The sequence below is a fragment of the Marmota monax genome, unplaced genomic scaffold (genome assembly GCF_021218885.2).
Source record: "Marmota monax isolate L192 unplaced genomic scaffold, Marmota_monax_Labrador192_F-V1.1 WCK01_AAM20220418_F8-fsc00281, whole genome shotgun sequence".
NCBI classification, from domain to species: domain Eukaryota; kingdom Metazoa; phylum Chordata; class Mammalia; order Rodentia; family Sciuridae; genus Marmota; species Marmota monax.
In genome coordinates this window covers 71,563-98,856 of record NW_026693208.1, presented here as the reverse complement: position 1 = coordinate 98,856, position 27,294 = coordinate 71,563, and the positions used below count along the sequence as shown (strand labels likewise).

General features: G+C 39.9%; 1 protein-coding gene across 2 annotated transcripts in view; it reads right to left on the bottom strand.

Moving 5' to 3' along the window:
• Positions 1–6,864: 6,864 nt before the first annotated feature.
• Mep1a (meprin A subunit alpha) overlaps positions 6,865–27,294 on the bottom strand; it is a 40,004-nt gene continuing 19,574 nt past the window's right edge. The window contains exons 7-14 of one of the 2 annotated variants that reach the window (XM_046456042.2): positions 26,336–26,511; positions 21,094–21,315; positions 20,163–20,312; positions 16,493–16,708; positions 12,579–13,052; positions 11,678–11,851; positions 10,726–11,026; positions 6,865–7,441 (exon numbers count right to left, since the gene is read on the bottom strand). In XM_046456042.2, the coding sequence (XP_046311998.1) occupies positions 7,282–7,441; positions 10,726–11,026; positions 11,678–11,851; positions 12,579–13,052; positions 16,493–16,708; positions 20,163–20,312; positions 21,094–21,315; positions 26,336–26,511 (1,873 nt within the window). In that variant the 3' untranslated portion in view covers positions 6,865–7,281. Of the gene's footprint in view, positions 7,442–10,095; positions 10,223–10,725; positions 11,027–11,677; positions 11,852–12,578; positions 13,053–16,492; positions 16,709–20,162; positions 20,313–21,093; positions 21,316–26,335; positions 26,512–27,294 lie in introns of those variants that run through there. The other variant, XM_046456043.2, reaches the window with a different exon arrangement.

Genomic DNA, 27,294 nt, shown 5'->3' with positions numbered 1-27,294 from the left:
ATGTCTTTTCTCACACCATCCACCCTCAGAGCCAGCATGTGATGATCCATCACCTCATTGAGGATTTAAACAGGGTCTTTGCAGTAAAGCTTGCAGAACCTAATCATCTGGGAAACAAACAGATGTCTCTTTCAACATTTATGCATGGCTTGGTGGGAGTTTTTCTTGGCAGCTGAAAATACAGCCTTCATGTCTTCAATAGATGAGCATCCTCTAGCACATTCGAGGCAGGAACCAAGTTACCAAAGCTTCCCACTTGCAGTGAATATGAAGTTCCAATGATGGAAGCCCACCCTGGGCCAGACACCTGTTCTCAATTTCCAAATACCGTTTCTAGATGTTGGGAGTGGGCAGGGGGATTTTGGTTGTTGTGTCCCATGATTGAGATACCGTCATCCTGTCTACTTTCAAGTGAGATTATAGACCACCCTTCTTTCCCTTTTACCTATAAACTTTGAAAAGAAAGAGTGTCCATGACAGGTCCCTCTGCACAAATGGAACATGAGTAGGTGATATGTGAGCCTGTTCATACCCCAGGGGTTTTATTCTTTAATGCAGAGCCAAGCAAAGTATGCTGGTAACCATTAAAGACTAAATACAACCCAGAAAAAGTGGGGTGGGGCTTATTCTCAGCCTGAAAGGCAACAGGAACTGATTGGACAAGTCTTGGGAAGATAGCTGTTACACCCCACTGATGGCATTAAGCAACAAAATCCAAGAATGACTTTTGGCCCTGCCCTCTTAGTACCATCCTCTGTTCTACATCCTGCCAACCTGACCTTGGCTGTGGAAAGAGATGTTTGATTTTGATTAATTGAGGAAAACTGTGCATCCATTTGCTGTGTTTTGTTTTGTTTTTGTTTTTGTTTGTTTGTTTGTTTTCCTGGAACTGGGAACATTTTCCCATGCCCCCAGGAGCTCTCTCCTAGCTATCTTGGTTGAAATAGTCTTGACAGGAATCTCCAGCTGGGCTAATGAGTGACAGCTGGCTCTATCACTGGGCAGCCCAACAACCAGCCTGCTTCTCTTGAGGCTTTATCGCCACCTGGTGGACAATAGTGGAGGCGCCTCCTCTGTGGTCCATGCTCAGGTAGAAAGAACATTGAAGAAGCAGAAGTCCGGTCTGGGAATGCTATATGCTGTGGGCAACATACAATTAAGTTACTTGGATCATCTGAACAAGATAAACGGTCAGGACTTATTGGGTAATGAAATCCAAAGAGTAATTCTCACTCTCCATCTCCTAACACTTTTATGTTATGATTCTTGCAGAGGAAAAGGAAATCAGAAACAAATAGGGGACATTCCAGTCATGTACTTTCATTGTCCACACTGAATTTTCAGGCTGGAATACATTTCTGAGGAATGCTAGGTGGAATACCTCCCTCGTGCTCTTTCCTCCTTCTCCACTCTCTGATTTATGGAACCAACAGCAAAGCTAAAAGCATCCCCAGAAATAACCTAATCCTGGTCCCATCATACTAAATGGGCTGCCAGAAGAGTCTGAGGAAGGAAAGTGGGTAACTTCCATGGTTCATAGGACCTAAAGACTTTTTCCATCATGCAGCCACAAAAACATTGACTTGAATGATTCTATTCCCTTTTCTAATTTGTCCATTGAATTCCATGGTTGGAAAGGATTTTCACAGGCAATCCATGTTGAATCTGCAGCTGTCCAGGGTTGTATGACAGCCCAGCCTGCAGCTGAGGCCAGATGGTAAGTTTCTAGTGCAGCCTCTGGGCATGAATTGCCAAAGTGCCATCTGAGAAGGTCCAAGAGAAATAAATATGGCCAGCTGCTGAGAGGGCTGGTCCTTGGAGCAGAGGCCACTAGCTGACCTTATGTAATGAGGCAGATATCTTCCCAGAATGGGAGAATGTCATGTGCCTTGGGATTCCTTTAACAGAACACAAAATTTCAAAAAGAATCAAACCTTAATATGCAAATACCTCTGGGTATAAGTGGTACACGGCAACTTAAATTTTCTCTAAAAAAAAAAATGATTGATAACAGTGGTTAACAACAAATGTTAACTAACACTTATTGAGCTTTTACTATGTACCCAGTGCTTTTTAAAGATTTTTATGTGTGAAATATCCTTTAAATCCTACAGCCACACATTACAAGTGGAAAAAAAAAAGGTAAGCACAGAAATGTTCAGAATCCAGAAGTGATAATGGAGTATGTGTGTCTTACCACCTCACTCTATGGCTTCTCCATGCAACCTGATGCTTTTACTTTGTCAAAAGTAGCTTCCACAGAGGGAAGAGTCTCCAGACCACAAAATGAGACAGGGAGAACTATGAAGGCAGAACAGGAGGAGGAGTTAAGGCTTTTCTAAGGTTAATCTCACTTGTCATTTCTCAGAGAGGCAGGTGAGCTGTGTTTTGGGCAAACTTTACAATCTGCCTGCTTCCTTTATTAGTCTCTGACAAACAACCAAGGATTCCTGCTGTGTTCCTTTATTAAAAGTAGATCTCAAATTAGCCACCTAGTCAACTCCCCAAATGATCACTTTGACTCTATTTGTCATTTTAATTTTTAGTCTTCATTTAGATGATTTTCCCCTGAGGTTCCAACCACCAGTTACATTATTTTTATTCTTATCACAGATCTATCAAGTATTCTAGAGTATTGGATGTCACAGAGGAGAAAAATATCATTTCCCAGAAATGAAGTGTGATGTTGAAGCTGCATTTAAACACATCAAGTGGAGAATTAAGACATCTGTCTTGATTAGTTTGACTAAGTCATGATTTTCCTTGTGATATGCAAACTAAATCAGCAGCTGATTTGAAACTTGAATCATCTGAATTCTTTGCTTCACCTTGCATGGGGAGATGTAGCTCTTCAGCATTGATTGACAGGCCGTTTAGTGAATATATTAGGATGGTTAAGAACATGGGCTCTGGAGATTGTGTGCTTCCTAATAGTGGGTCCATCTCTTCTTAGTTTGAGACCTTGGTAAAGTGATTCTCTTGTGACTCAATTTCCACAATGTAAAAGGGGATAATTACAGTACAAGCTTTACAGATTGCTAGGAAATTCTTATAAAGCTTATAGAATAATAACTGGCACATATTTTTTGCTAAATAAAGTTGGTTATGATTGTTTTGTATCATTCTGTGTATATATTTAAAAACGTGCATATATAAATAAAATATATACACACAAAAAAACCCTATATTTAGACAAATTATCTCCTCAGAATCAAAATACATATACTGTTCACATTTGTGCACCTAATTCCTGGTTAAGAGTCTTTGAAAATAATCCCGAAGTTGCCTGACATCCTAAAGAATGACTTGACTGAGGTTTGAGTTTAAAGTATGCTCATTACGAAGCCAGAATGAGAGAATAAGTCACAGAACAACAGAGTGAGCCTGGTTAGCTTCCCCTATCTGCATCTGTCAGCTTTGGAGAGTTTACATATTACACAATTTCTTTTAATCCTCACACTAATTTCATTCTTTCCTGTCTTCACAGATGACGAATTGTGTGGGTAGCTGTGGTGTTAGTTAAGGTTTCCTTGGTTGCAGGCAACAAAACCATATCTAAAATGAGTTTAAGCAAAAATGGATACTTACTAGCTCCTATAACTGGGAAATTGGGCTAGATGGGTGTACCTTCAGGTACAGCTGGATTCAGGGGTTCAAGTAGGGTGCTTAGTGTTCCTGCTCTTTCTTTTGTGGGTTTGTCTCCCTTTGTCTCTTTATTTCATTCCAAGACAGATCTATGAGGAAAGATATCCCAGAGGCCTATGGATCCATAGACAGAGATGAATAAGGAAGAATGACTCTTTGCTTCCCTGTATGTATGTGTACATATGGCCATGTAGGGCTCTGTGACTGGCTTAGTCTGAGTCATGTGTAAACTCTGCAGAAACCATCATCTCAGTTAGGATTATATTCTCTGTGAGTAATAAAGATTTAAAATAACAGTGACTTAAAATAGAGGTTTACTTCTGTAGTGCAAATATCTGCAGCTAAGCAGCCTAAATCTTTTAAGAAATCATATCTTCATGTAGTTCTTAGGAGTTCAAAGAAAAAAAAAAAAAAATATATATATATATATATATATATATATATATATATATATATATTAAATCTGCTTTTCCCAGAGTCACCTCATGGCCCCTGATGACAGCTCCCACTCTGGCCATCACATACCCCTACCAGTCATTAGGACAGAGGAAGGGACTGAGGTGGTATACGCTGAGACTCTTGTAAGAAATGTTTCTGGAAGTTGATAGGCAGCATTTCTGTTTCCATTCCTTTGGCCAAACTTGGTCACATGGCCCCATCTATTTGCAAAGGAAGTAGGAGAATGCATGCTATATTCTGGGGAGACATTTGACCAACTCAACTTGGGGATTCTACTCCTAAAAACATAAAAGGGATATGTCTGCTGTCCGCCATTTTTGCCTGGGGCTATCTCGCTCCCCTGCCTTCCACTGTGTCCACAGACCCTTCTTGTGATCCTTCTTTTAGACTCTCCTTTTATTCTCTTGACTAGATAAAAATCTTAAAATGTTACTGCTGATTTCCATGGGGCTGGAGAGCCACAAATGGGTCAAATTGTCCTAGATTTGTCTAGACCCTGAGGGAAGCCACAACCCAGATGAGGCCATGTCTCTCCCTCCCTCTCTCTCTCACCCTCGTGGGCTGCTCTACCCATGTCAAATCTTTTGTGTCATTTTCTTTCCCGTAAGTGCTCATCAGAGGTCACCAGCATCTGGCCCTACTGTCTCCCATCCCACACCTACTAGGGTTGTGTGTAACTTGTAAATAGTACTCATAGCCATAGGATAAATATGATACATCTTTTGAAGATTCATGTTGCTTAGAGATTTGGGGAACATATATTATGAATGTATTAAAACTAACACAGGAAAGTTGTTTTTCAATGTTCATAAACCCATGGTTAGGTGACTACCTGGAAATTAAATGGTATCTGGAATAAAGAAAAACAAGCAAAAGTCTTTACATACTGCTTGATGTAAATTATCCTATATTTCATAGCACTCCTCCAAACCACTGATTTTATTAGGGTTTTCTGCAGCCAAGCAAAAATAATAGATTCTGCTATGGTCACAGTGGTTCTGTGACCTGTATGAGGCGCTGTTCTCTCTAGGATCTCTTCTGTTTACTCAAGTATGAAAACTGGACATAGGGTGCCTGAGACTCTGTCAAGCCATAAGATGGATGGTATAATTCACTAGAAGGGAGGGGCTCAAGAACAAAGTTGCTGATGGTAATTTGCTTGTCGATGAGTCAAGGTGGACATTACTCTGTGTACAGTGCAACTGTGATCCACGCCCTGGAGCTGGTTAAACAGAACTCAGAGGACTCTGATGAGGAATATGCACTCCAATGCTTAGTTAGCATTTGAAGGATCCTAATCAAAAGTCAGAAACATCTGTGGCAAAACTTCAAATCTTGCTCTGCCTCATCATACCAGAAGGTTCATTATTAGTATAAAAGGGTGCTATAAATAATCTCTGCATGGATGATATAGAATTACCAAAATAACTATGAGTACAAAACTCTAACAGGCATAGTGAACTTGCTTTGGGGGTAAAACTTGGGCTAGAATCTGTCTGGTCCTGGGATCTCCCTTACTTAATAGACAATTCCACTGGCTGATCCAACTAGACCAGCAAATCCCAACCAGGGATGCTTTCATTGTATTCCTCTCCAACCCTGGGAGTGGCAGAGGTAGTCACTTCTTATTTCCACTTGACAGATTGGCAAACCAAGATGGAGAAGAGCTTGACTGATTTCTCACAAAAATGGCACAGCTTATTAGGTGGTCAACCAAGCCTGAATCAGAACACCTGGCCTCTAGACCCATTTCCACCTGTTCAAGCAGTGAATCTCAGAGTGTGGTGGGCAGGTCAACAGCATTAGCAGCTCCTGGAACCTGTTAGAAATACAGATTCTTACACCCCACCTCAGACCAACCAAACTAGACACTCTGGGGTAGGGCCCTGACATCTGTAATTTACCCAGCGCTGCAGGGAAGATTGTTGCAACTGGAGTTTGAGAGTCACTGTCTTTGGGCTCCTTTTGTCACCCACTACATACTGTTTTCTCACCTATGCATTAAAGAGATTCTTCTAAATTTTTCATATTTGTTTCCAGTACATTTAAAACTCAACAGAATTACCTTAAAGTCCATGCTTGGGAAGCCTGGTAACCTGAATCCTGGACCTCTCAGGCTCCTTGAAATCTTTTATTAAGCTTTAAAGGTAGTTCTTTGTTGATTGGTGTTGAGAAACTCAGCTTTTCTTTTTACTAGATCTAACTTGGAACTTTCTTGCCCCATCTAGATTTTATCTCCTCAGGAACTATGGAAAGTATATCTAAAAATTATTTAAAGTTCTCTCCTACCTAATACCTTCAGTTTGTTAATATGATGATTTTATACATGAAAGGCATGTAAACTATACTTTTATTTTTTAAAAAGATCTAAAAAAGAACATCCTCAGCCCCCAATACACATACATATATACAAAGCTGGACACATAGAAAATATTAACTATATATTTACTGAATTTATTAAAACACTTTTCTTAGAGTTAGAGAAAGAAAAAGATTGACGAGGCGCTGTTCTCTTTAGGGCTTCCCACAGTGTGTGTGTGTGTGTGTGTGTGTGTGTGTTGCTGGGGATGAAACCCAGAGCTTTATGCATGCTGGACAAATGCTCTATCACTAAGAAATCCTTCAAAAAGACATAAAAAGAGTAATTATACTATCATAACTGATGAAAAATTAGTATTTTATTCTAATACACACATGTGGATTTCATCATATGTACTGATTTGAAATGAGAATATCAAGTCAAAGAAATGAGAATCAACCTCGGTTATTCATTCATTTATTGGTGTATTCATTTGACACTTAGTGAGTTCCCACAATGTACCAGCCAGGCACACTTCTGGGCCCTGGAGCTAGCATGGTCAATGAGGATAACATGCCTCTGCCCCATGGGAGCTCACTCTGTATGGGAAAGATGGTCAGTTAAGCAAGTGATTTATAATTAAACATGATGAGTGTTGTCATTGGACACACTAGATACATTAGGAGCACACAGCAGGGTAACAGAACCATGTGGGGGGCAGAAAAATGACAAGGGTCACACATGAGGTTAGAGGTCTTGGTTCTCAGAGGCCCCTTCAAAGCAAGGCAGATAAAAACTGCTCCAAACCACACTGGTGGTGAAGGGTGTTCTGAGCAGAGGAAGGGGCTCCTGCAGTCTGGCTGGCATCAGCAGGTGGGTCACTGCCTTGGCCTTTGAAACATCATGATGGAGATGATGGTGATGGTCACGAAGATCACAGTAGCCATGCCACCAATCATCAGACCCAGGGCGCTGCCGTGCACCTGCATGGCCTGACATCGCTCCCCCGTGTAGAAGAAGGCATGTCCAGAGATGCACCTGGGAGAACAGGACACAAGGGGAGTGTGGCAACTACCTGGGCCTCAGGTGCCTCCTAGCATCAAGCACCACCCTAAACATGACAGCAGCAACCAGCCTAGAGCAGAACCACATGCCTGCCTCCATTCCAAGCACAATATGCAAATCACTGAACTTAAACTCTCAAGGCAGTGGGAGAGGTAGAGATTGTTATCAGGCCCCTCTCACCATCCTCATTTAACCTCAGAAATGTTTGCTAACTTGCTCAACATTGCGTGGTTAGTATGCGTTTTACACAAGAAGCTTAATCCTGAGAGGTAGACCCCCAGGTCCAATAATCCTGGCCACCAAGAATTCAGGAGGAAGGTCTGGCACACTCAAGAACATGGTATCTGACACTGGCTCTGACCGTGAACTTCAGGGGAGATTCCCCAGATAGAGCCTGACTCACTGCACTGGTCAGTACTTCAAAACTTTCAGATGGTATCATTGTAAGGGTAGTGTCCTACTACTTATCTCTTAAGGTTGTCCGGAAGCCCACATGAAATTATGAGGGTACTGTACCTGCCAAGGTGGTCCATACACAGTTGGCACATAATAACCTTACCCTGTTATTTTGGGTGCAGGGTGTATAAAATGTTATTTGATATAAAGATCAACTATTCCAGAAGCAAAGCATCAAGGGTAGCGTTTTGTCCCTTCCATCATGCCCGTTCCAGACTCTGTTTCAAACAGCATCTCTGCTGCAAAGGCTACTCAACAGAGCAGGATGAGGCAGTCAGAAGTCAAGACCCCCTTTTATTAATCCTGAAGTTATTTTACCTTTATAGGCTTCATCTCTAGCCTGATAATATACTTAAAAATCACTAATAGCAAATTTGTTCAACTGTTTTTCTAACCCAGTATCCTCCAAATACAGTTTAATTATATTCTCTCTGAATAGAATTAAAACTCTTTGAAGAGCTTCATCCACAGATGAAGGTTTGTGGGAAATACTTTGACTGATGGGAGGTTGACACATGAGTGGAGTCACCTATCAGAACCTGGCATCCAAGGACCTATCAAGTAAAGAGGTGCAGAGTGCAGACCCATGGCCATGAAGCCCTCGAGAAGCAAGGTGGGCATTCTGCAGTAAAAGGAAACAGAGGGCCAGGTGTGGGGGTGCACTCCTGTAATCCCAGAGGCTTGGGAGGCAGAGGTAGGAGGATCATGAGTTCAAAAGCCAGCCTCAGCAACTTATTGAGGCACTAAGCAACTCAGTGAGACTCTACCTCTAAATTAATTTTTTTTAAAGGGACTGGGGATGTGACTCAGTGGTTAAGCACTACTGGATTCAATCCCTGGTACCCCCCCAAAAAAATACAGGAACCAGAGGGCTCCTTAGAAAAGTGATAGATTCTGCAGCTGGTGCAGGGAGAATAAAAGATGAAACTGGACCATCCTCTGGTACCAGAAAATAACACTGTGTTGGTGAAATTATGGGTGATGCTGAAAGCACACAGGAGCCATCCTGGAAGAGCTCCCAGAGAGCAAAGCTGGAGCCATATGAGCAACAAAATAAATAATGGAATTACTGAAATGTCCACCCATGGAGTAAAATATTTATGATTCCTTAGTGTCATAAACAAGTGATTGCATTAATAAATGAATGGGGGAGAGGATGGTGATTCATGATAGAAAAATCCCAACTAGTGACTGTGGAGGAAGTGGACGAAACAGGAATCATTGGGAGACCACAGTGGTGACAGCCATGGGCAGGATCCCCCAAGGGGTGCTGAAATTTGTGGGCAAGGATCTGAGGAAAAGCAGGGTGTCTGCATGATCTCAGAGCATCTCTCCCAACATGCATACTCGTTGCAGAGAGAAGATCCGCAACTGTCAAGCAGGAAAGCCAGGGGAACACCCCCTTGGCCAGGCAATGAAGGCTGACGTCACCAGTGACGACAAAGGGACATATCACTTCTGTCCTCTCTTGTCCAAAACAATCTCAAGCTAATCATGGGAAACCATGGGGTAAACCAAAATTAGGGAAAAATTTACAAAATATCCCACCAGCGCTCTTCAAAAGTCGCAAGGGAATGAAAGACAATTAAAGACTAAGGATTGTCCCAGACTAAGGAGACTTAGGAAACATAAAATTTAAAAAAAGAAAAGAAAAAGAACCACATAATATGTGATTCTGAAGTGGATCCTGGAGTAGAAAAAGGACATTGTGGAAAAACCTGGGAAATATGAATAAAGTCCACTGCCTAGTTAATAATTTTATATCTATATTTATTTATTGGCTTTGTTTGTCATCCATGGTTATGTAAGATGCCAAAATTAAGGAAAGTCTTTTGAAGGACATAGGGAAACTCTGTAGTATTTTTTCAGTGTACCCATAGTTTAAAATTATTTCAAAATGAAAATTTTAAAAAAGAAGAAACCAAGTGGAGATAGAACTCAGAGGAAATGTAGATGTTTCAAGGCAATCTGAATGACTCCTAAATCTGCTACCGCTCTGTCAAATGCAACTGAAGCTTCTGTCATTACACACGTCCTTTTATGAAATACTTCTTAGGTTTCTTACACAAATGAACATTATAAAAAGAACTATCAAATAGAGCAAATCGTGCAGACAGAACTTGATGCAGGTCCCAGCTCCAGCATTTATCATCTGAGCCATTTTAGACAAATCATTTAATCTTTCTGAGCTTCAACTTCCCAATGCACTGAAGGAGGATAAGAAGAGCCCTTACGTCACAGGTCACAGGTGGCAGAGAGGATCAGTTTAGATCATGCAGGTATAATGCTTGGGAGAGCCTGTGACACAGGGCAAGCAGTAAAAGCAAATCAGATATTCTCATTCCTGTTATTGAAAATATAATAATAGTACATCAGAACAGATAAACTACAGAAATAATAATAATAATAATAATAATAATAATAATAAATCTTCTCTATAGATAGAGAAGATTTAAGCTTGCTCTTGAGTCCACTGGAGCAGGTCAGGGAGCAGAAAGTTCTTAGGCTAAAACCCCTGGGTCATTTGTGAGAACTATGGTAGAGTTAGAGATTCCAGTAACACCCTGGATATTGTCAACAATGCACCACAGGTGAGTAAAGAATGACAATTAAGACACAAGGGACTTGGGGACTCCTCTGCCCTGGTGGTGTGAGTCCACTAAACCAGGGCCCACACTTCTGGAGTCAAGGAAAACCACTCTGGTTGTCCATCTCACACAGTCATCGCCCTAACCTGCAAACATCAAGTGACAGTGGGAGCAGGCCAGCTGATACCACTGCCTCCTGGCCACTGAGCCTACCTGCAGCTCGCCATGCCCTTCACGTTCACACAGATTCCTTCATTTTGGCAAGGGTTTGGGTCACACGGATCTCTGAAGTACTGTGGCCAGTTGTGGTCCTCCAAGGGGCCTGTGTTCTCCACTGAACGTTTCCGTCGGCTGGGCTGCTCCTGGTCCCGGCTCTCAGGTAAGGTTTCCTCTAACATGGCCTTTTCTGAACCTTCTACTGGGGTCTGCTGCTCCTGGTTTTGGAGGATGAGGCCTTGAGACATCGACCTTTTCTCTTTGGTGGGAACTTCCGTATGGTTCAGGTGGGTAAGATCTTCAGGAAATAGACAGGTGAGGAAGACCCAGAATTAATCAGTGACAATGATTAACAATCTACTATGAAGAAAGTTCTCTGGGTCACTCCTATCCCTTGTGAACATCACCCTAGGGACATGTAAAAGTGGCTTTGAATCCAGCTGATGTCTCATGAGGGCAACAATTTTTATTTTAAAGTGGTCTTTTCACATATTCGTTTATTAAGCTTGTAAGAAGAAGCATAAGTAAATGGAAATCAGCCAACTGTCAGATTTGATAAATTAACAAAAAGATGAAATTTTGGGTTCTCCCAAGGACAGTTAAAAATGTAGTCTTTCACCACAAAGAAATGATAATAGTTTGAGCAGACAACATACTTACCCTGGTCTGCTCATTGTACAATGTATTAAAACAGTACACAGTACCCCCACAAAGATGTACAATGTTATGTGTAAATTAAAAATATATTTAAAGATAAAAATAAGTGAAGACATGTGTCCTTGATCAATTGAGTAACCTGTGGCATCTTGCAAAACATCTTTTTAAAAAATTTTGGCCTCATCCTCAAAGAAGATCCCCTCACCTTCCATAGAAATGCTTCAAAATCAGTGTGAAAGCAGTGGAGCACACAGAGCAAGGATGATTGACAGAAGAAGAGCAGCACAAATACCTTCAAAGTCCACAAAAATGATGAGGTCATCGTTTTTAAGGAAACTCTTCCTTGTCAGCATTTGGTAGGAGATGGCCTTAGACCAGCCAAAGTCGATGCTTCTAAAACAATCACAGTCCTTATCATAGAATCCCACCAGGGAGGGTCTGTCCCAGATTATAGAGTCATTTATTGCTGCAAAATGATAAGTAACGTAATATCACATTGTCTTATGTATTTTACTTTACAATTTGTCTTTCATAAGCATATGGGACTTTATTCGTCAGGAAAAAAAAATATGTGGGAACGAATCAGGTTATTTACTCTTTCCAGAACAAAAATTCAGAATCAGGAGATGAGGGGGGCAGAAAACTATAGCTCTGAAAGGACAATTGTCCACCACTAAGCGACTTCCTGAATGAAGAGAGAGATGGCTACACCTGCTTTGTTCTAAGGCTTACTACGGCCCTTCATTTGAAAAAAAAATAGTTTTCCCATTCTTTTATTGATGTAGGTTTATTTCATGGATGTAATCACATTCAGTAATAATTTTGGAGTCAGTCCATTAGCTCAGCACAGAGCCTACGAATTCTGAATATTTGATAAATGATTAGCAATATATGCCTTCTCCATTAGAGAGCTCAATATGGCAGGAACCACATGACTCCTTGTAATCCAAGTACCTAGCACAGAGTTTGGAACATTGCAGGCCCTCAGTAGATGCCTGGTGAGTGAATTTAAGAAAGACAAGGAGGAGAATGTGACACTGAAAGTCTTAACATAAATATTCAATGTAACTATGTTGTTGATATGCCCAAGGGGGAAAAAATGTGAGAGAATGTTGTTCTTTCTTGTATAGACAAGAATCATGTTTGTTAGCCTTTCCAGACTGAGAGTCCCTATTTATACTCAAACCACCTACCTGAAGATGTATGGGACTCAGAGGTGGTTAACAACCGGTTTAAGGACATCCTTTTTGTGACATCCGTTTCCTGGTCGAGTATCGTTATTATGGCCTGTCTGTTAATCACCGGCCATTCCAGGATGGCGTCATTCTCCCCACTGCACAGGTGGAAAGTGATTCCCAAGTAGTCAGAGCTACTGGAGGTTATTCTTCCATGGGGGTATAAGGTCACCCCAAAACCGTATCCCTCTGAATTGTAGAATCGAGGGCTTTGAAGCTTGTCCCCTTTAACTGTGTTCTGAAGCACCTGGGAGATATTCCGCACTGTCCAAACCCCTGTGGGGCATGGTGTTTCTGTCAGAGTGATGTCATCCAGGTAAATGCCCCCATTTGAGTTCTGAGGGTCACCCTTTGCACCCTGGAAGAGATAGCGAAATTTCTTTTCCTCTTTCAGTGTCACATGGCCAATTTTCCAATTATGGTCGGAATCTCCTGAGGACAGAAAAATAAGGTTCATGACAATGGTGGATGACGTGTAGTGAATACTCACTATGAGTCTTGCACTGTGCCAGGCATGTGACATCTCATTCAATCTTCTAACAGCAACCCTATAAAATGGCACCATTACAGACTCATTAGCTTTCTAGTAAGGGAAAATAGCTTAAGAAAAGGACATCTATGATCTATTTTAAAATCATCATTAAATCTTAATCATGAATTTGTTTTCCACTGTTATGGTTTAGAAACATGGTGTCCCCCAAAAGCTCATGTCTGAGACAAAGCAAGAAGATTTGGAGGTGAATTGTTTGGGTTATGATAGCCTTAACCTAATCAGGGCATTAATCCATGATGGGGATTAACTCAGTGGTAACTGTAAGTAGATGGGGTATGGCTGGAGGAGCTGGGTCCCTGGGGGTGTGACTTTGGGGTATATATTTTGCCCTTTTTGAGAGGAGCTCTCTCACTGCTTCTGCCTTGCAGTATCCTGAGCTGCTTACCTCTGCCATGATGTTCTGCCTCACGTAGAGCCCCAAGGAATGAAGTCGGCACTCTATAGTCTGAGACCTCTGAAACCAGGAGTCCCCCAAATAAACTTTTCCTCCTCTAAATTGTTCTTGTCAGGTGTTTTGGTTGAAGCAATGAAAAAGCTGTCTAAAACATCCACCACCATGTAATTTCACAGGTTCTGTATTTCTTCCTGGGTTTGTTGTAACTGAACTCCATTCCCTCGTGTTAGCATTAAAATGTCCAAATGTTAGGCTGTACCATATGAAACAGACATTTTCAAAGTCAAATAATGATAATTCCATAAGGCCCAACATTTGACTTGTTGCCAAAATCTGGAAGGCTATATTTTTTTTCTCTTCTTCATAGTATCTGAGGGGGATCCAGATCATCCAAAGACAGTCACTTTTATCCAAATACCCACATTCTAGGGATGATTGGGTCTACTTGATTTTTTTTTCCTGAACTGAACCAGAAGTGGAAATGTTTAATTACACGCTGAGCCTAAGAGGGTGAGGGGACTATTCCACAATGTGGGATCCTAGGCCAAACAGCATAAGAACGCCAAAAGGAGCCTGAGGATACCAGGAAGAGGAAACTGCTAGGTCAGAGCAACTCAGAATTTCCAAAAGTAAGCCTTGACTTTGATATTTTGCCTAGGGTAGACCTTACCACTGGGTTAACAGACAAAAAAGAAAGAAAGGAAAAGCTACATAAGTAGAAATCTTGTTGAATAAAATGAGCTCAGATAGGTGCCAAGGAATTTAACCTGAAATGACATTGAGGAAAGGGCCTTTTAGTTATCTTTGTTCTTTTTCCTGTGTCTTCTGACCAAAAATCTCCTTATAGAGGTCTATTTCTTCCAAAGTTGAAGATTCCTCTTATCTCCTTTTTTCCTCAGGTCATCCTAAGAACAATTACAAGAGAAAGATCTACCAATGTTCTATTTCTGGAATGGAGCTTGTATGGCTAGGTGACATGGATATGTAGGAGAAAGGTGGACAAGGTGCACGGACCACATGGGTAACACAAATGGACCTGCCATCTCCTGGGTCCAGCACTACAGCCAGGTGGAGGACATGTGGACTGGAAAGGTAATGGATGTCAGAAAGCCCAGATTATGGACAGAGGCACAGGATTTGTACTATTTACCCAGCAGGGTTATAGATGCTGGGAATTCTGACAAGAGAATAAAAATTCCTTTCTTGTTAATGAGTAATTGCCTTGTTTTTTCATAATATATGTTGTTATAATGAGGTTGAAACATGGGACTGTGGTACTGAGAGAAAGTCCTGAGAGGCTATGCCATCTGGGGAGGGACTGTCATTGATAAAATCATTCAAGTTTTATCTAAGTGCTTCCACAGGACTCTCCTGAATCAGGGGATAAAGATGCTAGAATTGCTCAAGAGAAATTTCATCTTTGTTAGTTCAGATTTGTCATTTATTATTAGGGGCTGCCCTCAGTGTGTGTGTGTGTGTGTGTGTGTGTGTGTGCACTCACACATACTCATATTTTTATGCAAGCTTTTTGCATATAAGTTTGTATATTAGCTTTATGGATTATAGAACATATGCTATATACATAGATATAAATATAGACACATTTTGTATGTAAGCATTTTGGTTAAAAATATATATCACAAACATGAAAAGCTATTCAAAGACAACTGTAACTATCTTACATTGAAAACCCTATAAATACCAAGCAATATTCAACTAGCATTTTAGAAAAGTTTCATTAACAAGACAGTATCTGAACAGACTACTTTAAAAATCAATTTATATCATGCTTCTAGAGAACTTGTAAAGCATGGAATGGTTGCTTGATTGATTCTGTGCTTACAAGGGTCACATTTTCAGTTTTAGATGAAAGCGAGTGATATTAGTTCCCACTGATATAAATATTCTAGCTTATTTTTTATTAAATATTTAGACTTTGGTAATGTAACAAATTCTCAACTCTTAAAGGTCATCTAGTTAACATCTTTGCATTACACCTGCTATGATAAATTTCATCCAGAAAAATGAACCCCTTAAAACCATTTTCTGTAAAATTCCTAGATGGGACACAGAAGGGCTTGATTAGAGGTGGTTTGGGCATCTATTCTTCTGAATGATCTCTAGGAGCCTTCCTTCCTCCAAGAGCAGCAGCCTTTTCCAAGGTATGCAAATAAGGTTTCCTTTCCCCAGTTCATCTTAATTGAGAAATTCTTTGTTGAATGGGAAAACAAAACAGGAAAGCTTGTCTCTGTTTCTGGTATGAACATATAACTGCCACAACAAAAGAATGAAAGTATGTAGATTTAGAAGCCTGGGTCTGGATTTATAGCCAGATGATCCTACTGCCCACCTTAGCAGTTTAAGGTTTTCATGCTGACCCTCTTACAGAAATACACAAAGTAACACTTTGTGTTATTTTAGAACATGCAGATGATTATAGTAAAATTAACAGACATGGCTTATGTTCCCACCAACTTTACAAGCAGATTTCAAGTTACTTCCATATATTAAATAATGATATCGTTTGTTTTTCCAGAACAGGTGCAAAAACACTTATGGTCAATAATTGAACTACTCTCTGTCCAGCAACATCAAATCCTGCATCCCATTTACCTTCCCATCTCTACCTTCCGATCTTCCATTTTCTTTCTTGTGGTCCTGGCTTCCCCCAAAGCACTAGTGAAAACTGAAGGTACATATGCCTTTTAAATAGCATAGTTAAACAATGCTGTGGTAACCACATTCATCTAGTGAAACTTGCCAGGCAACATGGTAAGCTCTTGGGAGGAGGAAGTAGAGGAAGAGGGGGAAGGGGAGAAAGGAGGGAGAGGTTAGAAGGGTTGAGAAGGTAAGGGAAGAGGAAGGAAGAGGAGTGAAGTCCCAGGTTTTAAGCCAAGTGTTCCTTGTGGGGATGCCTCCAAGTACCTTTAAAGGTCTTCATCTTGACCAACTTGCGCACATTGCCAGTGCTGTCGTCCCTTCTGACCCAGACCACCAGTCTATCCAAAGGGCTTCCTGTCATTTTATAATAAAACTGCAGGCACTGATGCTTCCTCTTGGGGTAAAGAATCCGAGACTCCAGCAGGGCTGCCTCTTCTGCTTCCCCTGAGCTGGTGTTGAAGTGCATGAAGAAGCCTGCACCTGTGGAGAGAGCAGCCCAGCACTCCATCTCTGGCTTCCCACACCCAGGTGCCTCACCCAGGCAAAGTGAGACAGGAAACAAAAAGGCTAGAACTCTTCTGAGGAAAACAAAAAGAAGGTCATTTGTCAGTATTCAGTATTCTCCATATTCAGTAGACACAGTCACTGGCTAAAGCCACAGTTCTTGGCATAGATGTGTGTGTGTGTGTGTGTGTGTGTGTGTGTGTGTGTCAGGGATTGAACCCAGAGGTGCTTAACCACTGAGCTACATTCCCAGTCCTTTTTATTTTTTACTTTGTGACAAGGTCTTGCTAAGTTGCTGTGGGCCTCACTAAGTTGCTGCGACTGGCCTCAATCTTCCCAAGTCATTGGGATTACAGGTATGTGCCACCACAGCAAACTTTAAAGCCACAGTTATGCACTGTCTCTTTCTCTTTTTTATTTTATTGGTGCATTACAGTTATGCAAAATAATGGGATTCATTGTGATATAGTCATACATGCACAGAGTATAATTTGGTCTATCTCATTCCCCCTTTTCCTGCCCTTCCCACCCACACCTTCCACCCCCATTCCTCTGCTCTCCTGACTCTCTTGTATTTTTATGACATTCCTTTTCTTTCCTTTTTTTCTCTTTTGATTACCTTTGTTCCAAAGGGTGTTAAGTGTATAACTCTGACTTAAAGAAACACAAGCTTCAACCAAAGTTTGATGGGATGCGTTCTCTATAAGACCTGTTCTATTTTTCTCATTGACATCATTGTTTAAACTAGAGATTCATTTTAAGTTAGCCTCTTGGTTGTACAAGGAACTGTAGGTTTAGGATTTGAATTTTAAGTATTCAAGATGAGAAGGGTTCAAATTCCCCTGCTTCTTGCTTAATAACTGGGTGTATTATCAGGTGTAAAAGCAACTTTACTGTCCAATAGAACAGTGCATCCAAGATATCATAAGGACTACATGAGAATTTCACCTGTAGTTAAATGAAAGCGTTGGAAGAACAGTGGAAAAGAAGGTGAAAAGATTCATATTAGTGCCCAAGCTGGAGTTTGCCTAACTCAGATGCCTCAAAACTCTTTCTCCTAAAAATAAACAGGTAAACAACTGTTGTTTGGGAAAAAAAATAGCACAATTTTCAAAGTCCAGCACAATGAAAACTTCTTGCATATAAAGAGGTATTTTAAACTATATTTCTGCACTCAACTGCTTATCACAGGGCTCCAATCAAAACATTTCACAAAATAAAAATCAAGTGACTATATAGCATAGTCCTGAGTCCTATGGCCATGCTCCCTGCCTCATCCTGCCTCACACATACAGCAAGTACTTTTTGTGTTGGCAGCAAGCATTGATGGCTTAAATAAGCTCTCCAAAAGGCTTAAAAATAACTTCATGGGGGCTGAGGATATGACTGCATGGTGCACTGCTTGCCTAGTATGTGCAAGGCCGTGAGTTCTATCCCAGGACCACAAAAACAAACAAAACAAAACCCCAACTTAACGACTTTAATATTACATCCAAGAAAACTGGATTTTCTGGTATGCTCTTTTCAATACTTGAACTTTGGTCTGAGACCTCTGCATCATAAAATACTGAATGCTCGAGTTAAAGAAAAGTAGTGCTCACAGAGCTAATAAGTTTTTCAGGTGGTCCTTGATCAGGAATTCCTGCCCCTATGGACTAAAGAGTATAAAGTGAGAGTCAATAACTCAAACCTGGGGTTCAGGAGGTCTAAATGTGTGCCCAACTCTGCCACTAACCAGGTGTTCTTTCTTTTGTCTACATTGCAAATAGGGGGTGGGTTCTATCTTAAGGAATCCTTTGAAGTCAATGCATCTAGTAAAAGTGCTCTTTAGCAGTGGAACTGAGTCCCTTAAATGCTACCCAAGAGGAAGCATTATGGATGGTAAAGTTACCCTGATAAGATTTTTCCTTGTATTTCTTCTGGGGTGTGGTCCTTTCCTTTCCTACTTGGGTAGTAGAACATTCTTCCAGCAGAATGTGGAAGATGAATGATCTTCTCAAATGAAGATCATGGCTCTGTCTAGATGTGTATTAGCCTAGCAGTGAGCCCTACAGTGGGGGGGTGGAAGAGTCTACCACAGCAACTTGGAGAGAACATCAGACTTGGATCATTACCCTTTGGATACTTGGGATGATAGGTGTGAAAAGCTTGTGTGGGAAAGAAACTTTCACCCTCTTCCAAGGCCAGAGAGGAAGAATGACAGTGGCTCTGACTTCAGACATAATCCCAGGTGGCCTAGCATCTGGGACACAAGCTGGGTCCCTTCTGAAAGAAATCTAACCAGCTCTCAGATAGGAGGGACTCAGTGAATCCACAACAGCCAGAAGACCTATAGAATGGTGCATCTAGGTCCAGTCTTTGAAAAATTAATTATAATCTATAACCCCACCTGCTTCCAGGGGTTGAGATGATTTCATGATAGGCACATAATAAAAAGATACAAAAACAGAAATGTAAATAGTAAATGAAAAAATTAAGAGTGAAGCTGCTGGTCTGTAGCTGGGTACTCCATATGGATTATCTTTTTTCACCCTCTGTGAAGTATTAATAGCTTGATGTTCAGAGTTGTACAAATTCAAAGACTTTTTCAAAAATAAAATAAAATCACACACAATAGCAATTTCTTGTGGTCACAATTAGTAAGTGGTAGAACCAGATTTCAAACCCAGGTCTGTCTGACTGTATGGTTGTTTTGCTACAAGAACTATATATAGGAACCACCTGAAACTGTGCTATGCAATATGGTGACCACCAAACACAGGTGGCTACTGAAAGCTTGAATTGTGGATGGTCCAAACTGAGGTGTTCTGTAATGGTAAAATACATGCCATATTTCAGACACTTCATATTATAAAAAAGCAAAGCATCACAATCATTTTCATATGGGTTACCTGTTTAAATGCTAATATTTTGGATACACCTGCTTAAATAAAATATTAAAATGAATTTCACCTGTTTCCTTTTACATTTTATGTGACTATTAGAAAATTTAACATCATGTATGTTGGCTAATGTTATATTTTTATTGGAGTACTCGGCTATGGAGACATTACCCTTATTTACAAGGTCATATCTTATCAATCTTATGTCCATATCAGTTTCATTATTGTTAAAATACATCTTTCTTTTGCATGTTCAGAGCATGAATTTTTAAAAATTTTTATTGATTATTTATTTACTTATTTATCTTGTCAGTACTGGGGACTAAATCCAAGGCTTTGTGCATGATAGGCAAGCACTCTGTCCCTGAGCTATGAGCAACAACCCCAACCTATCTGGACTCTTTTTATTGAGTTAGTAATTAAGATATGAGAAATGTTCTTTTTTAGATTCTCAGGTTTGATAACAAACATTCTAATTAAGGCAAAACATGCTGGCTGCCATTACCTAATTGAACCATCTCAATCACCAGGTTTCCACTTTCACTGACCTGTGCATTGTCCCACCAAGGTGTGATCCACTTGTCCATCCTGAGTGCCATCCTCATGGACCCAGTCAGCATCATCTCGGGTGCCCTGAATCATCCCACAGATGTTTGTCATCTCAAAAGTGCAGTGGTCCAAAAAGGTATGAGTTGTGGCTGCAGATGACATTTTTGTCATCTGGTTAAAAACGTAAAGCATCTTCATTCCAAATAACTAATGTCTTAAACCACTAAAACTTCACTGTTCAAATACAACCAGATCCGAACCTTCTATTTTCTTGACTTTTTCTCATGGAAATCCCATCATTGTCATTTAGATCTTAGAACTTGTCAACATAGACCCAAACCTATCTATCTTGCAGAGCCCAAGTGAAAAGACCTGTAATCATTCTCTGCTATGTAAATGCCAACTATGAACTCCTTCAGCTCAAGAACAAGATACTTATAACCCTGGGCTTTGCACTTGGTAGGTATTTTATACACATTTTTTAAAAAACAGAATTAAAGACCACGCCTGTGAAGACTAGTGGGGTCATCTTAGAAAACACCCATCCCAAAGGATTACTTTAAAAATAGCATGGGTAAAGAATCTTGCAGGATACAAAATACTTTCAAGCCCATTGTCTCTCTTGACCTTTACATAACTAAACACCCTTCAAAAGGAAGCTAACGAAGTTAGATGATAACAACTCTTTACATTTGTCCAATACTTTAATTTTACAAAACACAACTACTGATTTTCTTAAATCAATGAACTTAATTTTCTATGAGGTAGGTAGATGTTATAAACTTTTCTAGTCAAGAGATAAAGCACCTAAGATTATATAGTTTATCCCTGTTCCCTAACCAGAACCTTCCAGAAAAGTAAAGCAAACTAAGGCCAAGGGAACGTCTGTGAAAACTAGCGATCCTAGTCCTCAGACCCAGCGATACTCACTGCAGTTGTACATTCGGTTCAGTCTCTCTAAATCAATGGTACTGAAATCCAGGCGCTGCCCAATGATGGAGTTAAACTCGGGGATCTTGGTCGTAATGGTAGGAATACTGTCATTCTTATTAAATGAGAAAGGTCCATAATGCATTATAGACTCGTAATCATAGGGTGTGTTGAGGTCTGTGATGAAGTTGTCATCGTAGATATTAAAGTTGTGCTGGTGACCTGTGAGGGAGAGAATCCACAGGTCCTGACCAGTCATGATATTTCCTCCAACCTTTACTATTTGACTAGATATTCGTAAACCCCCAAAAGGGAAATAATCTTTGATTTCAATTTATATTCATATTTTAAAATTAATATGATGTGTAAATTAATACATTTATTATTAATACAAATCAATTAATATATAACATTAAAAAGTTATGTAATAATATGAATGAAATTATTGGAACAACCACAGAATACTCATGCTAAAATATATATAAATACTTACAAATTTACTAAATATATGTATACATTTAATGCAAAGTTGCATTATACATGTTGGGGGAGGCATCAGGATGAGGCATCTCTTCAGAAAGAGAAAGAAAAACAGATAATCTGAGGCAAGTATTCCAAAAGGCAGGAGAGAAAAAGAGTTTTTGAATTCAGGAAAATGTTCACATTGATTATGTTCAAGACACATCTTCCCGGTAGCCAAGTACGTCAGCCACCAAGTCTGCGCATTGCTGTATCTGGCCAGCTCTTCATTGGTTAGGAAAAAGAAATCTGTGGGGCCAGAAGAAAAGGCAAGCAGCTGGTAAGAAAGGGGTTTCTTGTCAATTAAGATCTACTCCCTTGGGTCCAGAAATAGCTTTAAGGAGAGAAAAATAAAATAGGAAGAATTTTTTTCCTACAAAAATTGGAAAGACAAATATTTTTCTGAGAGTAACATGAGGGAGATACGGAACTAAAAGTGAAAAGCTGAATACTGGTGAGACGTTCTTCAATTGATTAGTCATCAAAAATTTACTCCTCTAGCTGCAGTCATGCGAAAGGTTCACATATTTTTAATTTCCATTTTGGGGAATGATAGGAAAACCAAATGAGAATGCTCATAACTCTTCTCACCGTAACTTTGTATCCTTGTGTTCTTCTCCTTCTATAGCTCCTCATCCAATTGTTCTGAGCAATTATAGAAGGAAACACCCTTCGAAGATCACCCAGAGGAACATGTGGCCTGGAGAAACCAGGTGCAAACAGATGGTGCTCCAGCAGGTGCTGGAGGGACCTTCCAAATGCTTTTGCTGAAGCCCATGGACCTCTTTGAGCAAGACCTCATTTTAACAGCAAAATTGGAATACTGATATTTCATTCCCCCAACCTGCAGGGATTTGGTGAGAAATTATTTGAGAGGAATCAAAGTATTTGCAAAGGTGGCACGGTACTGAAAGAAATAAATGGCTCAGTTGGGGAAGTGGGAAAGTAACTCTTTCTAGAGCTCTTGGTGCTAGGAGGTATATGAGGTGATAGGATTGTAAAGAGCATCAGGTGGTGGTGAGGATCACGACTTCAGTCTGAGATCTCATATTGACTCTGGTTGGCACTTGCTGGATGGTTTCTTTAACTTCCCATAAAATCATCAAATGAGAATATATTATCTTATTTTTATTATTCAAAAATTCTTATCAGAATGCTTTATTAACAAATGGTTTTAATAATTATTTAAAATTTATTCAACACATTTTTGTTGTGCCTCCAACCTGTTGGGAACTGTGCTAGAAAGTCAGCAGCCCCTGACGGTGCACAGGGCATAGGTTGACCCTCAGGAAACTCACAAATAAAAGCCTTGAAGACAGAGGGATTCTGTAAACCAGAGGTCAGCAAACGATTTCTATAAAGAGTCATGCAGGAAATATTTTGGGCTTTGCAAACCATATTTTCTCTGTCTCTCCTACTCACCTCTGCCACTAAGTCACAAAAGCAGCCATCAACAATCTGTAAACCAATGGGTGTTTCATAAAGTGTTTTCATAAAGCTTTATTTATAAAAGCAAGTGGCCCATGGTCTACAGTCTACCAAACCCTACTGGACTTTAGAAATTGAGTTTTTTCCTTAGCAGAAGGGAACCAACAATTCTTACTCAAAAATGTGATTGATTTGGGGACAGAAACTGCATTGCCAGTAAAGTGTCCTCTTAAATAATAAGATTGCAGCACCAGCGATGACATGCAATAAAGGTCATAAATTACCATGAGAAATAATATTGCCTTCATTTATAATCTTGTGGAATTTGATATCTCATTTGAGACAAGCTCACCAGTGATTGTAGGCAATTTAGATATATGGAATTGTACCAGATGAAAACATAGATAAGAGATAAGCAAATAAATGTTGAGCAGCCCATATATAAGCAGAGCTAAGCAAATCTGCAAATTACACTAGCAAATGTGTTGGCTCACCCTGATTAAGGGGACTTCATTTGATTCTAAAACTATCTTAAAAACATTAAACAGTGTCTTCTTCAAGACTTACACACAGGGATGTTTTCTGACTTCTCATGGAATTTTCAGCAAAGCCAAGTACATGTACAAGACGGTAAGAAATGCAGGACTACAGGCAAACACAGACAAAGTCTAAAAGTACCCTGATACTCACAATCAAGATTTACTCCTTGGCCCTTGCCTTCATTCCTCTTTCCCTTCTACATACCAGGAACACCCAGTTATAATACAATTACCACTGGGAGTTGAATACATGAAGTCTCATCTGTGATTTCATCTCTGGGTGAATACACTCAAACACTTTCCTAGATTAAACTGGGAGGCAAAGAATACTACTTGATCTCCGGCTCAGTGGGCAGGTAGGATGGCTTGGAGTATGTCTGAAGGTTTAGTCATAGTGACCTTCTAGGCTTGCACAAATTACATAGTTCTCCTCTTTCGCCCATGTGCAGCACAGATTAGGGAATGGGTTTCCCTTCAGTGGGATGGGCTGGCTGAGAAACAAAAGCTAAGAAAAATCAAACAGCAAAATGACCACAGAACACAGAAAGCAGTTTCAAAGAGGGGGCAGATACAGGCAAAGCTGACTAGATGGGTCCAACTTTCAACAAAGAAGGAGCCCAGATTTGCTTTATTTATATTGGAAGACATCAAAGGCTTTCAATAGAAATTTCTTCACCCAAACTGGATAGAGGTGGGGGCAGGTAGGCTGCTGAATTCCTAGCTGGTTATGCCCATCTCCAGTCCATGAGCGGAGGAAGAGGTCACTTGTATCGGACCCTCTACCCTGGTGGGACCACCATGGGAGGTTACCATTTCCAGATCTACCTCCTCCTGGGCTACGATGCTGAAAAGGTCCTCATGCATTTCAGGGATAACTTCCTGCACTCTTCCCTTCCCCAGCACTCCACACTCATGGAATTACCAAAATATGAGGGACTGGGGGTGGGGGGAGCATTAGCCATCATTCTCCTACTTCATTTGAGGACCATTGACAACCTTACTCCAAATCGAGCTGATTCTGCCAGAAATCTTTATTGGATTCATATTTAATTTTAAAACTCAATCACTTATTCCATACCTCTAAAAATAAAATTATAGATGCCCTGCGATGTATGAGCCCACATACGAAATTGGGATCTAATTAAAACTGATTTACACAGAGTAATTATTTGTTCATGAAAGCCATGTGCAGTAATAGTTAAGGCATTTCTGATGAATTCAAGTTTCATTAATTATTTACTGCCCAAATAATGTTTTTCACTCCCTGAACTAATCCCTACTTAAAAATCTAAGTATCTTCAGAAATTTACTATTTTTTAAAGCACGTTAAGAAACTGTTCAATAAATAACATTTTGGTGCACTTAAAAAAATTCAACTTAGTTGTCTCAAACAAGGAAAGCAGTAGTCAAGGAATTCTAACAAAACTAAGGAATATTAAGATTGTTAAAATAACATAACTGCATAGTATGTAAGATAAAACTGTTATCTTTTGGGCAGTGTGGGAAGGCACAGAAAAGGAGGAATGCATAGGAAAGAGGAAGAAAAGACCACTACATTTTGATTAACCAGAATTCAAATAATAAGCCAGAATTAACACAATTGGAGGTATAAATAACAGATAAAAGTATTCATTTTTGGTACTGTAGTTTGGTATTTAAATGTTTATCATTGATTTCATAAATCACAAAAAAATATTCTGGTGTGTGTCCCAGGGTCATCCTGAAGTCAACTCACACTTATTGGGCCTTCGAGAGCCACAGACATCACAAACAGAAAAAGTAACCCTAGTATCCTCAGAAGTCTAATTTATTTCACTCAATAATGTTGGTGGGATTGTAAATTAGTACAACCACTGTGGAAATCAGTATGGAGATTTCTCAGAAAACTAGGAATGGAACCATCATATGATCCAACTATACCATTCCTGAAGAATTAAAGTTATGACTGTACAGTGATACATGCATATCCATGTTTATAATAGTACAACTCACGACATCCAAACTACGGAACCAGCCTAGGTGTCCATCAACAGATGAATCTATAAGGAAAACGTGGCATATATACACACAGTTTTATTCAGACACAAAGTAAAAAATGAAATTATCATTTGCAGGAAAATGAATGGAATTTGAGATCACTGTGTCAACTGCAACAAGCCAAACTCAGAAGAACAAGGGTCATATGTTTTCCTTTATATGTGGAAGCTAGAAAGGAAAAGAAGAAGAAAGGTGGGAGGAGGGTCTCTCACAAAAATCAAAGGGAGATCAGTAGAACAAAGGAACCAGGGTGTAGGTGGAAGGGAAGGAACAGAGAAATACTAGGGAGTCATACTGACCAAATTCTGTTGTTATATTCTGTACATGAACGAATGTGTAGCAACAAATCCTGCCATTATGTACAGCTATAAGGCACCATTTTTTAAAAAAATGGTAAAAAAAAAAGAAAGAAGGTAGAGTTCTAGATAGTGTGCTAAGAAAAACACTAATACAAAGTGGAGACTTCTGGTTAACTTTGTTAGCCCCCACAGAGTTAACCAATGCACACCATCCCATGAGACCTTTTCCAGGAAGAGTTATGATCACATCTGTATAGCCCAAGGAAAGCCCAAGAAGTCACCACCTCTTCAAGGTCTGTTTTCCACCAGGGAGGTTGAAACTCCTGTCCACACAGCGCTGCCCTTGCCATTTCAGAAATGTTCCTCACAAGCTGTAAAGGCAAGAGCAACCTCCACCCAACCCATTGGGGTCATACACACCTGACGTAATTTCATCCCACCAGATGTTCACATAATCATCCCGGTCAGTCCTTGACTGCTCATGGTAAAATCCCAAAGCATGCAGGATCTCATGTTCAACAATGGCCTTATAGTCACAGCCCTGGCCAATGGACAGGTTCTGTCCCACATGTTGGTCACCCACTGAGGACCAGCACCTATAAAGAGGAGAAAAGGAGATATTTTTCCTAGAGAATTCTTAAGTGGCTATAATTCAGAGGATTTCAGAACACAAAAGAGAAGAAAGTTAGTTCTGATTCTTTAAAAATAACATTTATTTATAGTGAGAACTTTTATTGTGCTCCTTCCAGTTGTTCAGAAATATTCATTACAATATAGTTAGCTGTAATCACCATCCCATGATTATTAGAACACCAGAATTAATTCAGCTTATGTAACCAAACTTTGTACCTGTTGTCCAGTTCATTACACAATATGCACATTTACTAAAGCATGTATCAATTAAAAACAAAAATTTATAAATGGACCTAAAAAAATAAACCATTTAGAGGTTTCATATACTAATCATTCAAACATATTCCCCTGTAGGGACTATTATGCAGCTTTAAAAGCAATGATCCTATCACTTCTCAGCCTTTTGACTAAGATCAAGTGTTAAAATAAAAATTCCTGGTACACATTTAGAGGCAAGTTAATCCTAATAATGCACCAAGGTGGAAAGAAATAAAAGTCAGTATTCTTTCTCGCCTTCATAAACCCACAAGGGAACTCCAAAAATAACATTATTACCTTCAGACCAGAATATTAAGTTGTTTCTGAGTGATGGCTGTGGTGAATTTAAATTTCCTTTTATACTTCAATAAATTTCCAAATTCCCTATAATGAGCAGGTGTAAATTTCATGATTATGAATAGAACCTCATTTAAAAAGCAAGTCAATTAAGCCATCCCTTGTGCAGGACTATGGCATATGGCAGTACC